A 16,656-nucleotide genomic window follows, 5' to 3' on the forward strand; every position below is an offset into this window, starting at 1 on the left:
GGAGAAATCAATCCCACCCATAAGGGGATGGGTTCTACGTTGTCATCTTGGGCGACATGGAGGTGTCTTCATCTACATAATTTAATCACACTCGTCAATGACAAATGGCTGTGTGTGTGTGTGTGTGTGTGTGTGTGTGTGTGTGTTGTCATGCAGAAACGGCGACACTGCTCGTCTTTGTTACCTATCAGTGCGGCGTGTGGCCGACGGAAGGGATGGCGGACCCTCATAACGTCCTTGATCCGCTCCACCTCCTGCTGGTAGCGGCGGCGGTCCATCATGGCGCCCTCCTTGGCCTCCTTCAGCGCCCCCTCCAGGGCCTTCACGCGCTCGGCTGTGGTGCGGAGACGCTTCTCCAGCTTGGGGAGCTCGCAGCGGAGGTCGGCATTGTCGCGCACCAGCTGCGGCATGAAGGACAGGAAGCAAAACATCGACAAAATGTTTTGCTGTTCCAAAGTGGTACCATGAGAAGAAGGCCTATCTACAATTGGGATACTGAGAACCCAGCCCGGGGAACACGGTGAGAATCCAGGTAGGAGACCATGGAGGGAACCAGGACAGGAGGACATGGGAAGAACCCAGGGTCCCAGAATATGGAAGCCCACATGCTCCTTCTGACCGGGAGTCGGAGGCACGTGGGAAGAGCAGGTCACGTGGAGTGCCGACAACCGCAGCTACACCTAAGACATGCCCGAGACGGCGCTCCGTGAGAACGGACTGACTCGGCAGCCTGAGGCTACGTGATGGCGCAAGTTAATGGAAACCCCACGGGAGATACTGACGGCGAGGTGAGGCGGAGGAGATAGAGTCTCACACAAAAGCGATTCTGAGTTTGAGTCGTGCGTCAGTTCCCATCCATCCATCCATCCATCCATCAAAGCAGCTGCAGACTCAGTCGGTAGAAATGTGCCTCCCCCTCCTGAGGGGATCCTGCTACCGTTCTCGGTCCAGATGAGACATCTATCACTCCTCGGGCGCGTTCTGGTGGACGTGACGGGAATGAAACCCAGAATTTGTCGACCCAGCTGGCCCCTCCCAGGCGAAGGAGCCCAGACGGAGACAGGGAATCTGGTACGAAGCCCACCTTCAGTTTTTGACTGGTTTCTGACTGGTCTTACATTCCAGTAGAAGGAGGGTGATGGGTTTAATCACCCTGGAGACCACCTGCCTATCCATCTTCTGGCCCTTATTTGGGGGCAGCAGCTTGAAAAGAGAAGCCGGGACCACCCGATGGGACTCCAGTCATTCCCTGCCAGTCCAGAGACCGAGTCCCTCCAGCATGTCCTGGATCATCCCTGGGACCTGGTGTCTAGTAGGCATCCTTACCAGATGCCCTGATCCTGAGCTGCAGAAGGAGGCTCTAGGAACACGTATTATCACCTCTGTTCTCCGGAGCCATTTTAAGAATTTTGTTCTTTTCCTTCACGGATAAGCTTCTGCAGTGCAGCTCCTGCCGAGCCTGTGAGCCGACCTACAGAGCACGGAGTCCACCGGTGTCATCCATTCAGGAGCCAGAAGCTAGAGTGATCTGGATGAGCTCTTTGAGGGATTTGTTTATCAAATCTCAGTAACCGCGAAGTGCAGAGGCTTTCCGTTCCCCAGAGGCTCAGCACTTGTACACCCTCAATGGCTTCATTCAAGGAAGAGTCACAGCAGCGGTATGACTGATATGGCTGTCGCCGCGTTCTCCGAGAATTTGGTCCGACCGTCACCTGTTTGTGAACTTTGGTCAGCTGGTCCAGGTTGTTCTCAAGGAAGCAGATCTTCTGCTTCTGGGTGACGTAGCCTCCGCAGTCGTCCGGCTCCGCGCTCTGCGGGCAAACAAACCAGAGCTGAAATGCATGTAAAAACTGCAAATTTGGTGTGCTATGCTAAGCTAAAGACATGCAAGGTCTTACTTTTCTGACTCGGGTGGTGAGGTCCTGCACGAAGAGCTTGCGGAGGTTGTGGAGGGTGTGAAGCTCTCGAGCCTGCGAAGGGAAGGGGGAAAGTGCGACGGGGCGGCGCGGTTACTCATTTATTCAGTGGATCAGTGGTCTCCGGAGGAAGTGAGCGAGTGAATCGTGACGGCAAATAATGACTTACAACAGTCTCCTCAAGTCCTTTGAGATCCTGCTTTGACTGCTCGTGACGCTCATTGAGGAATCTGAGGACGAGAAGAGACGGATGGATGACCGCTCACGACCAAACACCAGCTTTCCCTGCGCTCGCGCCGAGGGAAGGGATGATGCGCGGCGCGAAGCCATCTGACGCAACGGGGACGCAAGAGGTCGGCGCAGACGGAAGGCCCGGCGGTGACCAGATGCTTCGTGACGAGGCCGAGGAGCAGAAGGTTAATTTAGCCGTCGGCAGCGCCGCCGCCGCACTGACTGATGGTCGACGCGACGGATAAAAACAAACGCGAGGATGACAAATGACTGGGAGGAGCCCAGGTGGTGGATCAAACAAGGCGGCCTCCACCCTCCGTACGGTGGAAGACGGCGCCGCGCCAACTCACGTCAGCTCCTCCAGCTGCCGGCTCTTGTGGCGCTCTCGGCTCCGGAGGCGCTCGAACTCCGCGTGCAACTGCTCCAACTCCAGCTCCTGCTTCTGATTACAGCTGAAACACGGAAAATAAAAATGAATATCCACGTTGGACACTAAAACCTGCTCAGGTTTGCTTTCATTCATTCATTGTCAAGAACGTTCATCCTGCACTTGGGTTCGTGGGGGTGAGGGCTGGGGGTGGAGCCTATCCCAGCGGTCGTTAGGTGAGGGGCGGGGCTCACCCTGGACCAATCACAGGGCCACATATAGAGACACCACCATTCACTCTTTCATTCACACAGATCTGCATAAAACCATTCACCCGTTCATTCACACCTCTTGACAAAGCAGGGTCTCTTTCGCCAGCATACAAGTCATCATTCATTCATTCACAAGTTATACAGAGACATGCAACCATTCAGTCTCTCATTCACAAGTCCGGACAATTCATACAACTGTTCCTTCATTCGCAAGTCATCAAGCGACATATAACCATTCACCCTCTCATTCACACCTCTTGACCATGCAGGGTCTCATTCGCGAGCATACAAGTCAGTATTCATTCATTCACAAGTTATACAGAGACGTACCATCATTCACTCATTCACTCCTCAAACAGAGACATGCAACCATTCAGTCTCTCATTCACAAGTCTGGACAATTCATACAACTATTCCTTCATTCGCAAGTCATACAGCGACATACAACTATTAGCCTTCTCATTCAGGTGGCTAGCTTATGAATTAAATTTATTATTTTAAGTTGAGTTCCTTGCAGCAGCTACTAGGGTGTCTGGAGCATGCAGGGAGCGGGTTTTTGGAGGTGCTGCCCCCCTCGGGCTCCACCCCGCGGTGCAACCCGAGGACCGGCATCCGCAATGCCTCAGAGGTTTCGGCTGAGAGCGGCGTTTTTCACCGGCGCGATGGATTATTCAGTGCTCCTTATCCTCCCACGCGAGTCAGGAGTCTCTAACAGAAAGACCCCCGAGGAAGAGGAGCGGCGAGGAATCTCAATGAAGCACTGACTCGACCAGGTCCTCGATGATCCTCCGCTGCTCGCCGATCTCGTCTCGCAGGCGGCCGAGCTGTTTGCTGTGCACCTCACGATGAGACTCCATCTGCTCCTCCAGAGCCCTCTGAGGGACGCATGTATGATGAGGAAGCGACGGAGAGAAAAGAGATGCGTCACTCAGAGTGGAAAAAGGGAGGACTAAATAATGAGAGTGGATCATATTACACACACGAATACACATTTTCATTTGGAAAACGTGTCTGGGGTGCCGATCGATCGATCGAGTCCCGCCGGCGAAGACGATCGGACCCCGCCGTGAAATCCGACCCCGCTAAGAGTCTTAACATTAGCCGCTTTCAGAAAGAAAAGGGTCTGAGAACTGTTCAGATCAGATGTGGTTCCAGGAAATAGCCTCCTCCCCCCGGGAACCTTTTAGGGGGTGACACAGATGCTCTGTTAGCGTGCTATTATGCAACTAAAACGCCAGACTCAAAAGCAAACCATCGAAGAAGACGACACGTTCATGGAATAATAACCATGGACATTCAGTTCGCCGTTATCTAATTCAGGACCTATTTTGTAGCTGTAGATGATCCTCTGCGAGCTCTGGAAACCCCTCTGAGTGTAGCAGGCCAGAAGAGCTTGGACCGCTTTGTCGCTCCATTTCTTGGCACTTCTGTTCATTTTGTCGCAAGAAAATATCCCACTAGTGACTGCGATAGATTTAAAAATGGCGCTCCGCAGTCCAAAAGAAGTATCTGGTGATGGGTGTGGCTTAAGAGTTCCACCAATCACCTATGAGTTCCTTGGAACTGCTCAGAGCAGGAGCTGAGATGGTTCTTGGAACTGAGCTCCAGGGTCCCTGGCTCCTCTCCTGTCTGAAGGCATCAAGGCAAAGACTACTTCCTGGAAAAGGTTCTTGGAACTGCAAAAAGGTCCTCCGGGGTGAAAGGGGCTATATCATGCCGAGTTGGAAATAAAAAGAAAACGGGTAATAAAAAAAAAAAAAAAGCATTGGCACAGGAGTGATCCCTTCACGCTAACTGGGTTCGGAGCATCACTGCTAACTGGTTTGCTAACGCGCTAACAAGCAAACCAGAACTTGGTATATCGCCACCAAAGACCCCAAGGACAGATCATCACCCCAGGGTCATCATGGTGCCCGAGTGTGACACTGGTTAGAGACAGTTAGCTCAGTCGCTAAGTGCTAGCCCGAGGCGGAGAGGGTGGGCTCCACCCTTCTAGACCATCTTCAGGCTAAAACCTGGGAGGAAGACACCGCGGGGGCTAGCCTTCCAATGGCATCGGTAGTTTTAATTGATGTTTGATAGAATACGACACACACACACACAAGAGTAATGGATCAGCTAGGTCAAAGGTCATCACATTGAGTGGCTTCTATGCAAGCCGTCACGGTTACCTTGATATCACAAGATTCCTCAGAGAATGCGCGATTGTCCCCATTGGTCACCTGCGAGACGATCTCTGCAACACACACACACACACACACACACAGAATTTAAATGGGGAGATTCAGAAGATGGCAGTGAGAACATCCATCCATCCGTCCGTCAAAAGCACAAGAACCCAGCTGGAATCAAACCCCTTTGCATCGGGAGATGTTAGCATCAACGCTAACCCCAGTCCCGTGTCTGACCTGAGAGGGGTGACGTCGGCCCACGGCAGAGAGCCAATGCCTGCTCAAGGCTCCGCCCCCTTCAGGTCCGAGAGGGCGGGACCTGGCGGCGCCTTACCTCGCGCCCGGACTCTGGCCAGCTCATCCGTCAGGGAGTCGTAGCTCTCCTCCAGCTGCCTCCTCTTCTGCTCCACGCCGCGAGCCTGCTCCGTCAGCGAGCGGATCTTCAACTCGTGCTGCGGAGCAGGAAGAGCAGGAGGAGAACCCGGGAGAACACTTAGCACGTCGACATGACCCGCCATGAACGGAGGGGGGCGTTTGATTTAAACACCAACAGCAGTAAAAATCAAGGCTGGTGACTTTTACGGGACCGCCTGCACCCGGGAAGCATATTTCAGCGTGCGCGCGCACACACACACACACACACACACACACACACACACACACACACACACACACACACACACACAGATATCCATCACACTAATTAACTTCCAGGGCCGAGTGCGTGTGTGACGTTAATTAAGCCGATGTGCAGGAAACATCCTTCACACATTCATGCCGTTACTTTTGTGTGTGTGTGTGTGTGTGTGTGCATGGAAGGGCTACCGTTAAGCCCGGCCCCCCGTTTCGCCGATTCGCACCTGGGCCACGAGGAGGTGCCTGGAGGACAGCTCCCGGCCCGTCTCCTCCACCTTGCGCTGGCACTCGGCCTGCAGGCTTTCCAGGTGGCGGCAGCGTTTCACCATGGACTTCACCTCCGACTTGATCTTGCTGACATAGAGACGGGCGGCGGTGAACTCCTCCTCCAGGACGTCGGTGATGTCCGAGGGCTGCGGCGGGCGGGAGAGAAACAGAGCGACGGCTTAGCTTAGCTGCATCGGTTAACATTACCGAGCATGTAATAACTGCGTTATTAAGTCATAGAAACAATACCATTATTGGGCTAAAGGGTCTTCCATGTTAACTAACGGGTGCGTTGAAAAATATAAATGTCAAACATCTACAAACAGCCACTTGTTGATTATTACACTCTTAACTGCATTAATCTCAGTGTAATAAACAGTTATTAAGTAGTAATAACCTATGTTACATTTACATAGGTCTTCCATGCGTTTAAAATATAAATGTTATAACACCTGCAAACAGCCAATCACTGCTTATTACGCGCTTTACTGTACTATTTACGCTGTAATAAGTGTTAAGTAGTAATAACCTGCAATACAATGATATATTTAATTAGCGCACGCTATTGATTATGGATGGATCATCTGACCAGCTTGATGTCCCGGCTCCCCAGGACGGAGCTGAACTCGCTGAGGTCGGTCATGAGCCCGTTGAGGATCTCGGCGACGCGGCGCCTCTGGTGGCGGCTCACCTCTCGCAGGCGGGAAAGCTCCGCCTCCAGCGCCATGAGGTGGGCCTGCGGGCGGGCAGGAAAAGATCATTTAACCCCCGACCTCATCTTGGTGCGGAGGATCTATTAACATTGGCCCAAAATTAGGAATCAATGAACTCTGGCGAGATAATCACCTTAATTAAGATTAACGTTATCACCTCCGACACACCCTCGTGCCTCTCAGGGTCATGGTTACCATGGCAACAGAGGGTAACAGAGTTTTCCAAAAGGAAAATGCGAAGGAGGCGAAATAAAATAAACAAACAAACAGACAAAAACGGGCGGTCGGGACGCGGTGAGATTTATGAAGAGGAGCGAGCGGAGATGAAGGCCGGCCGGGGGGGATGATGGGGTTCGTTACCATGACGGCCGGGGGAACGGGCGATCGACGGCGGCGGTGAGTGATGGCGGCGAAGAGGGAGAGGAGTTTCCACTGTCAGCTCAGGTGGCGGCGGACAGAGGACGGTGATGAATGCACCGCGGATGTGTTTTTTTTTTTTTTTTTTCTTCTAGTACAGGGTCGTGCACGTGGGAGTGGGCACGCACGTGTAGCTATGATGCTAACAACGCTAATTCAAAAGGAAATAAAGTTCCTGCTGGATTTTTTTTTTTTTTTTGCATTAAGCCCTCATCTGAGAGATGACACACACACACCACGCCGCTAATCGGTATAATTCCGCCATGTTTCTTCAATATGTTTACTTATGATCAATAAACATATTGATTTATGATTGCTGCCTGGTTCGCAAATGTTTATTGACACTGCCTAATGGGTCGTGTGGAGGGCGCTCCCGCCTCACAGCAAGCACCTCATTAGTTCTACTGGGTTCTCTCTGGGTTCCCCCCAACACACACACACACACACACACACACACGCACACACACACACACACACACACACTCCAAATAGAGCCAATGGTCCCTATTCTGAATGTTGGATGTGATTGACAGCTGACCAGATTAAGCCCCGCCTCCAGCCCTAATGACGGCTGGGATTCGCAGGTCCATTTTCTCCATTTTGAGATTCTGACGCTAAAACGCACAGAGACCCAGGTGGTCTGCCATCTTGGAAAGAATAATAAAAAAAAAAAAAAAGGCCGGACGTTATTATAACGGCTCAATTTCCTGAGCTCGGTGGAAAAGCCAGGCCAAATCTAATTAGCCGAAGGTTTAGCTCTGACGGCGGCGAGGCTGCAGACGAGCAGCCCGGGGAGGCGGCGGCGGCGGCAGAAAGCGGTTTCCTTTGAGTCTTTTGCTTTCTGGCTCGGAGCCGCAGCATCAAACACGTCTCAGCTGAGCCAATTAATTCAAGGATTTTCTTCTTCTTCTTCTTCTTCTCCTCCTCCGACTGCGGCGGAGGCTGAACGCCACGGCCCCTCCCGCAAGGGCTTCTCGTGACCCTGGAGAGGCCAGGAGGGCCTTGAGAGAACCCAAGCAGAAGAACCCGGAGCGATCCCAGGAAGCAAAAGCGTTAGAGAACATGCAAAGATGATCGAGTATAGAGATCTGAAGTCTTCAGTGATAGAAAACCCTGCATGCTATCTTGCACCTGATTGGTACCTTCTGTCCTCTCACACCATTGGCTTCCAGCAATGGGCGCCACTCACCATTTTCTTTGCGAGCTCGTCGGCCAGCAGCTTGTTCTGCGCGCTCTTCTCCTCCGCCTCCAGGCTCTTCTGATCGTAGTTGAGGGCCAGCTCCTCCAGGGCCTGAAGGACCTCCTTCACCTCGGCTTTGGCGCACTCGTTGTCCGACTGCAGCCGCCCAAGCTCCGACTGCACCCGGTCGCTGTCGCCCCGCGACGAGGCGAGGAGCTGGGGGTTGCAGACGAAACCGCTATTTAGCATGCGTCGCTAATGGCGGGGCTAGCATGTTGCTGCAGGGGTTTAATTCAGATGGATGTCATGAAGCCCGTATGTTTGTGGAGGCCTCGACGGCTGCTACGGATTCAAGTCCCCGACAAAAGAACTTGCAACGGAAAGAAAACGGTGGCAGCGCTAGTCGAGCGCGGCCGCGAGGGGATCCAAACGAGATGTGATGGATGCCGGTGGGTCGTTCGCTCCACGGTGGGCCTTCAATCCCCACATGTGACTCACCAGTAATGAGCTCCATCGTCCTCCAGAAGGTAAGAGAAACCACGGAGGAGCCTTCGCCAGCTGCTTTCTCCGCATTAGCACTAGCATTGCGTTTTCAGTGTGTACACTCAAGAATACTGTGTCCTTCTACAGCTGTATGAATTGTACAAGGCACTGCTGCCTCCAGTGCCTTCCCCATCCAAGGGCGCCTTGTCACGGAAACGAGCACAGCCCCGGGAAAAAGCGAGGCCTTGCGGAAATCCGATGAGATTGAGAAGCGGTTTGGCTGCTAGCGTAAATAACAAGAAGCAAACAAGCAAAAGAGTCGGTTTGATATGTGTGTGTGTATGTGTGTGTGTGTGTCCACGAACCTACACTTCCTGTTACATAAAGAGGTTCCCAAAGGGGGGGTTGTTCCCCTCCTGCGTGTGAAACGGTGCATTACATAATTAAATGCAGTGCGTTTGTTGCTAAATTATCCTGTTAGCCTCAGATCGACACCTAGCGTACCAGGATGTGAACGGCCACCGCAGGTGTGGCTCCTCAAACCTTCACTCATTCTTCGCCGCCAGAACCCGGATCTCGTACCTCCTCCTGGTCCAGCATCTGCTCCTTCAGCTTCTCCACCATCTGGCTCTGGTGGTTGATCTCATCGTCCTTTCAGGTAACAAAGAAACAAAGGTCTGTCAGAAACGTTGCGCGCGAAACGGCGCCCGCGGCAACACATCCGTTACGGACATTTGAAGGATACATGTGTGTACAAATGGGTGTACTCGAAGTACAGGAGTACTTGCACACTCCTGATGTATTCCTAGGAGTTTTTTTATTCAATTAACGACTCTGTATGATCCTGAATTCATTAGCATGCATAATTAATGCGATCTTTACATTCTTCTGTGCATTGCATTAAGAGGACTACAAGACAAAGTGATACAAGAACCCTCCCTTCAAGCACACACACACACACACACACACACACACACACCCATCCATCACCTTATCATCCAGCTGCTTGTACAGCTTGCGGATCTCCTCCTCGTACTTCTGGCGCTCCTCCTCGGAGATGTGCACCACAATGGAGGAGGCAACGGAGCACGGGCTGGGGACCTCCACAGCTGGCTCCTCGGTCTCTGGGGCCGCTGGCGGGACCGTCTCTTTCCCCTCGGTCACCATGGCAACAGCCTCACCTGAAACATATGACTTTTTTTTTTGGCATACCATTGCCGCTATCTTTGGGAAAAGCTTTGTAATATCGTCCAAACCCCGGATTAGCGTCTTAATCTTTAGCAGACGTCTTCTCGCTAGATGTTGGGATAAAAGAACCGGCATGACGCTAACGTTGCGACCGGAACCTGTTCTGCGACACTGGACAAAGTCATGTGGAAAGAGCTTGAATGCTATATTTAGCCACTTAATGGCTCAAAGAGCACGGAGAGGGGCTGGAACTGTCAGCCCGGCGAAGTCCACCCCCCATCCCCGGGCAGCAGCAGGAGGATCACACATCTCCTGTCTGTGCAAGCACAGGAAGTGAAGCGGTAAATACACTGAAGGACCAAACCATGAATAAACAATACGTGGGGAGGGGGTTCGAACATGACACATTTTCTGACAGAACTGAGATCGCACCATACAACTGAATATTTTAAATCCTGCTTCTTTTTACGTTTTAACAACCAGCACTCTTGCTTGCCGACTGTCCTCAACTAACCCCACCCACTGTCCTCAACTAACCCCACCCACTACCCCAAAAACTCCGCTCACTGTCCACAACTAGACACTTCTACTTTCCCAAACTAGCCGAGCCCACTGTCCTCAACTCTCCATATGCACTGTTCCCAACCAACCCTGAGCAGAGTCCACAACTTGCCATGCCCACTATCCATAACTAGCCATGCCCACTGTCCCCAACTAGCCACATGCACTGTTCCCAACTAGTGATGCCAACTGTCCACAACTCGCCATGCCCACTATTTCCAACCAACCCCGCCCACTGCCCCAACTAGTCAAGTCCACTGTCCACAATTTGCCATACCCATTTCACCAAAGTAACCCTACCCACTGTCCACAATTACATTTCTACTATCCCCAACTAGGCTTGCCTACTGTCCCAGACTAGCCGTACCCACACTTCCAACAAGCTGCCCACTTTCCCCAACGAGCCACAACCACTATTCCCAAGTAGCCGTGTCCACTGTTCCCAAACTACCCTGGCCACTGTCCCCAACTACCCAAGCCCATTGCCCACAACTGACCACGATTGTTTTTCGCATCTACCCTTGCCGACTGCCTCAGTCTAGCCACGCCCACTGTTCCCAACTAGCTCCACCCATTGATTTGATGGCCAACCGCTGCTACGACTCTGCACGTCGGCACTAATCGGCACATACGCAGCCGTAAGCTGCGCCCACCGTGCACATTGAAGAAGGTTTGCATCGGGTGTGACAATCCATCAACATGCTCGCGGAGTCAACCGTGTCCAAAATCGCGCTCCCCAACTTGGCCAGGCGCCGAGACAGGCGGCTGCTCTGATTGGATCCACTGCTCAGGGCGCCTCCTACTGCCTTTGGGCCACCCTTGACTAAAGACTCTGGTAATGTTGTACACGATGGAAGTTAACAGCCCTAACTGCATGCATGTGTGTGTGTGTGTGTGTGTGTGTGTAAGGGGGGAGGAAATGTGCATGTGGGGGGTACAAATATGTCAAAATGATGCATTATGAAATTAAAAGCACTAAATTCTGAAAGAGACAGACAGTGTCAAGGGAGACAGTGTGGGTGCAACAGAGTGTGTGTGTGTGGGGGGGTTGTGAAGCATTACAAAAGAAAGATTTTCTGTTTTGCTAAAAGCCCTTCAACAGAAATACATTGTTGTGTTTTTGCTGAAAATTAAGATTTAGGGAATTGAGCGCACGCACACACACATACGGCAGGCAGGAGTCATTGTACATCTTCAATGTCGACCGATCATTACCACTGAGAGCTTCGCCATTTATATCGACCTGAGATCCGGTCAGAACGGTTTTAAGTATGTGTGTGTGTGCGCATCCGTGCGCAGTACTTTATCTGGAGTGTGTGTGTGTGTGTGTGTGCGTAGCGACGTGGTGATCAGCGTGAGTGATGACTTTCCGGTACATGTGATTAGCCTAGGTGGGCTCGGACAGTCGCTAACAGCCAGAGTGATGCAGAGAAGCTACTTCCACCAGTCACGAGCGGGGTGAGTTACCATTCCTCCAGCGGTTGAGTTCAGCCTCCAGTCGCTGGATGGTCTCCTTCATCGACCGGTTCCTCGCCTTCTCCTTCTCGTATTTCTTCTTCCACTGCTCCGCCGTGAGCTCCAGGTTCACCGACACGGTGTTTCTGATGGTCTTGGCTCTAATTGAGCGATGGCAGAGGGATGAGGGATGTGAGGGAAGTTGGGGCGAGGGTGCCATTTTGGCTACCCAAGGACTCGGGAGGCGAAAGTGCCGCCGGTCATATTTTGAGCCGCAACGAAAAATGAGCTGGCCTCGGCAGCTTGCGAGTCGTTTAGCAGAGGCCGACGCGGGGTAACGCGACTTACTGCGTGTCAGATGAATCGCAGCCCGGCCACTGGATAAAAGACCAGATTTTCTGCTCGGTAGAATTCAAATATCTGCCTGGGCTGTTTGGCCACGGAGAAGCGCTTTCATCCCACGCCTCCGTTGTCTGCCTCCATTCACGGAGCCCTTTGGCGGGAACCAAGGAGATTCGTGAAGCCCTTTAATGTTTCTCTTTTCTTTTGTGCGTGCCAAGTTTTTCATAAAGTTGACAGTGAGATGTTGCAGTGAGCTGGCCAGCCTTGGCCTTTTCCTTTTCCTCCACCTTTTTGAAAATGAAAAAAAAAAGAATCCCTTGTCCTCTGAAGACTAATTTATGCTCAACGTTAAACACCCTAAAATGAAATCACCAATGTTGGTATTGTACATGCTGAAGCTACGTAGCATACTCGATTGTTTCATTTCACATAAGCTGCTACTTTTGCCGGTCGCGCGCGGTGTCGCTAAATTCCAAACACCCTAAAGGCTCATTTCATCCTCCGCACTCACTTCCTGTGTAATTCTGTACACGTCCAGGGATGCTCGCGGATGCGTCGTCAAACTCTTTGTTTGCTCTTGTCTGCAATCTCGTGCCATCACTTTGCAGATAACATCATCGGCATGAATCGCCTTGAGTTTGACACACGAGGGGTAAGGGTATGCTCAAGTACGACCAGCGAAAGGAACATTGAAGAAGCAGAAAACGTGGAGTCAGTATAACCAGGGCGAAGGATTCTCCGTTCACATGCCGCCATGCTTGTTGTCGTCTGAAACTAAACGCTTGATTTGGAAGCGAACTCTGCACTGCCCTTGTCGTGAAGCATGCGTGGGAAGTATATAGTGGAGGCGGCGACGTATGAAACGGAGGTACCCGTTTACATACATAATGTCGGCATAAATGAGCCCTCGCGCCGCATGTGGGAGGCGAATGGAACAAACTCCAAAGCGAATATGACTCGCGCAGCCGGGTCACCTCTGGCCGAACATCAGGGTGGATTTGGTCTCGGCGTCGTTGAAGCTGGACGGCGAGCAGCAGATGAACATGGTGGTGCGGCAGTTCCCGCCCAGCGAGTCCTGCAGGATGCGGGTCATTTTGCTGTCACGGTACGGCACGTGAGGTTTCTATAGGGAGACACGAGAGAGGGAGGGGTCAGACCGCAGAGCCGAACACTCGTGAGTCGTCATGGTAATCGAGATCCACACCGCGAGCATCCGCGCAAAACAGAAGCACGGGAGGTTGCCGTTTCTGTTGAGCATTCTCTGAATATCTCTGTGATGGAACGGATGAGCAGGTCGCACTAGGAGTTGGCGGATCAGACCGAAAAGCCATACAAGATGCTTTGCAGTCAGCTCGGACGCAAACTCAAGCAACAAAATGTCCACCATACATACAAATATTGTTTTCTTATGTTTGTTGTATGCCAAAAGAAATAGTTTTTAGTAAAACAAAAAGAAAGAAAACGTGCAAATCCCATGAATGAAACTGTGCACGTTCCAGGAACACTTGCTAAGTCTCTGGCGGACAACAGAGAACAACAGACAGCAAGGACGCATTCTCGACAAGATGAAAAAAAATGTCCTTCACATACGACCAGACGATATACCTTTAGGAGGCGGCCAGCACTGTTACCACATGAGAGGGGGAACACAACAAGGGACAAACCCAGACGATAAAACAGGTTGTGAGGTATTAAAAGGACATTTCAGAATGCTTAAACAGGTTGCCGAGGATATTAAAATGTAGCACATTTCGATGATCCATAAAGGGATTGAGCAGAGGCGGCTTGATCAGGGGCCGTCTGCATCATCCCCATCATGCACAACAAATTAGACCGGCCCAATTAAGGCTGGAATAAAATGAACGCTCTGTTTTTTTCTTGACGGCACCCTTTTGCCACCAGAGGGACCCGTCAACGGCAAGGAAACCCACAAAAAAGGTAATCACCTTCGCCCCGTCTGGCCAGTTCCGCAATCGGCACATGAAACAAACGGTGTGAGCGCCCACGCGAAGGCCGCCTTGCAGCTGCAAAAGTACACGTGCGGTTGTCCACGACCGTCACAGTCACCAAAGGCAAAAAGCAGCGAGTTGCCGAGGGGCAGATGACAGCGCTGGAGGTTGGGGGTGTTTGTTTACAATGCACTGTGGGTTCAAACGCAAGGCTCTAGCTAGCTACTCTGGCATTTGTGGACCAAACATCCATTGGTACAAGTGGACCTCAACCGTTTAGCGCGACTTTTAGGACTTGAAGGCGCATGCATTGATGACCTGCTAACATGCAGAGCCTAAACAAGTGGTCCTACAATCTGAAGTCAGTGCCAGGGACCCCATTTTTGGGTATCTTGTACACTCCCTCCATAGACTTTCTCACAATGCGGTTTGCCTTGCTGTTTCACTCCACTCTTTTCCATCCGCACCCTTGAATCCCTTTTCTCGTCACTTGATCTCATTCCGCTCGATGCCCGTTTAGCAGTTACGCCGCCTTATTTCAGCCTCCGAGATCCCCTATCATACATCGCAAGTCTTTTAAGAGGAAATGGGAGTCAGGACGGGTGCCGGCGGTGATAATCAAGACGGCGCGATGCGCGAAAGAGCCGTGTTGTCAGGACATACGCCGTCCCGCCGCGACACAGTTGATTAGAGTGCAAACAAGATGAAAGCTGCCTGACTGTTTCCCCACAGCCGGGAGGAGGGAGGAGCTGCAGAATCCCGACCACTGGGGGGGAAAACAAACCGCCCAACGGGGGGGTCCGTCAAGCTCCTTACAGAATCCATAGCACCTAGACGTGTTTAATCTTATCGTTATCCATAAAGGTTATTTAAACATGGCTCCCTCGATGTGGACCTGACACATGTAGTTCCTTGGTTCCCCCATTCTATAGACCAAAGATGTATGCTTGAGATGGCGGCAGATCACCCTCTCGCTGCTAATTGCTATGCGCTAAATAACAGACAGGCCGCGCCGACTCGCCGACTGCAAAGGTTCTTGGCCGATCAATCCTCGATCTAGGTCATATGTAGAGTTCCTGCTAATCATTGGGAGTTTCAGCTCTCCAGCTCCAAACCTTCCTCTCAGGGAGTCAAAGGTTTCCTGAGGATGACAGAAGGAGCATCTTCAAGTGATTCAGGGGAACCAAGGTGTAACAGCGCCCGGTGTCAGGCGTCTCCTGACACCGGACACCGGGAGGACAATGGCGGTGGAGTTTTGGATCGATACAAACAGCTTCTTCACCGGTTAGCGTGATCTCAATGTCGGCGCCACATGGCTCTGAACTACCCTCCACCCAGGTCCAATGCAACTCAATACACCCTCTCGCAAACTTCATCCATGACCCTGGTCTTTGAGAGTTTCTCAACTTCAGGAAATCGGAGTATTTGCTGACTTACTAGGATCGGCATGGTTATTTAAAACCCCTCGCCGGTGAAAAACTGATAAAACTTAGAAAAAAGTGGAGTAAACGGCAACTTTGCATCCGACAAAGGCCAGGTTTCCACAAAAACATGGGTCTACACGGGACCAGTGTTTGTGGTGCCTGACAAACTGTATGCTCCGGAAATGGACTTGAGAGTGCAAAGATTTAGAAGACCTCTGCTCATGCTCCTCACTCCATTTTACAGGAGGTGCCGGTCCAGAGTACAAGGACTGGCATGACTCCAGCCAACATTCTCTTGCACTCATACTTTAGGGTCACTCAATTTGTCCATGCAAATACTCCCTTGTTGATACCACATTGATGTTTACGCTCGTTGCGTCCGTATTTGTCATTGCATGGAAACAGGAAGCGTCTCTACACACCCATGTGTTGTATTTAGTCACGGGTTAGTACTGCAACATCTCTGGCGTTTCCTATGGCAGTGTTTCCCAACCTTTTTTGAGCCACGGCACATATTTTACATTCGAAAAATCACACGGCACACCACCAAATAAATATGTCAAAAACGTTTTTTAACAAATTAGAATGAAACCGTAGTCTCAATTTACTTAGTGTGAAATCTAATATATCTAATATCTGTAGATTCGTCAAGTTGCGATGCAAATTTCCCACTGATGTGCAACTTTTCCAGAACACTTTTTTCAATGTCTGAAGACATGTCATCAATATGTCTGAAAATGGTATTATTTGAGAGAACTCTGGCTAATTTCTTTATCAACGCCAGAGCCGAGCATTTCTTCTACAATGATTTTACCGGCAGGTAGTATTAATGTTTTGCTACGGTGTGTGGCTGTTTGGATTTAGAGATGACTTCAGCAACTTTATAGCAGCTTTCACCGCTTTCTCACTCGTCTTGGTAGTTTTCGACAACGCTGCCTGTTTTTTTACGCAGATACAAGTACTTTTTATTTGAAAAATGTATCATGCAAAGCGTCACTAATCACTCTGATACACAGACGCACAGGTTCATTCACTGCCCGTTGCCATGGAATGGGCGCGCTGCTCACATAGACATAGAAAGACA

At 51.2% G+C, this 16,656-nt stretch overlaps 1 protein-coding gene across 5 annotated transcripts in view; it reads right to left on the reverse strand.

The window, feature by feature from the left end:
* kif5ab (kinesin family member 5A, b) overlaps window positions 1-16,656 on the reverse strand; it is a 45,811-nt gene that overhangs the window by 7,193 nt on the left and 21,962 nt on the right. For all 5 annotated transcript variants that reach the window (XM_086149691.1, XM_086149694.1, XM_086149693.1 and 2 more), the window contains 15 exons: window positions 13,174-13,322; window positions 11,870-12,018; window positions 9,644-9,834; window positions 9,236-9,304; window positions 8,180-8,386; window positions 6,450-6,596; window positions 5,818-6,006; window positions 5,292-5,409; window positions 4,958-5,022; window positions 3,552-3,661; window positions 2,498-2,599; window positions 2,086-2,146; window positions 1,899-1,970; window positions 1,713-1,811; window positions 185-401 (listed from right to left, as the gene is read on the reverse strand). In XM_086149691.1, coding sequence (XP_086005817.1) covers window positions 185-401; window positions 1,713-1,811; window positions 1,899-1,970; window positions 2,086-2,146; window positions 2,498-2,599; window positions 3,552-3,661; window positions 4,958-5,022; window positions 5,292-5,409; window positions 5,818-6,006; window positions 6,450-6,596; window positions 8,180-8,386; window positions 9,236-9,304; window positions 9,644-9,834; window positions 11,870-12,018; window positions 13,174-13,322 — 1,945 coding nt within the window. The remainder of the gene's footprint in view (window positions 1-184; window positions 402-1,712; window positions 1,812-1,898; window positions 1,971-2,085; window positions 2,147-2,497; window positions 2,600-3,551; window positions 3,662-4,957; window positions 5,023-5,291; window positions 5,410-5,817; window positions 6,007-6,449; window positions 6,597-8,179; window positions 8,387-9,235; window positions 9,305-9,643; window positions 9,835-11,869; window positions 12,019-13,173; window positions 13,323-16,656) is intronic.

This window comes from Fistularia commersonii, chromosome 7 (genome assembly GCF_037954325.1).
Source record: "Fistularia commersonii isolate RoL2024-O1a breed Wild chromosome 7, RoL_Fcom_v1.0, whole genome shotgun sequence".
NCBI lineage: Eukaryota > Metazoa > Chordata > Actinopteri > Syngnathiformes > Fistulariidae > Fistularia > Fistularia commersonii.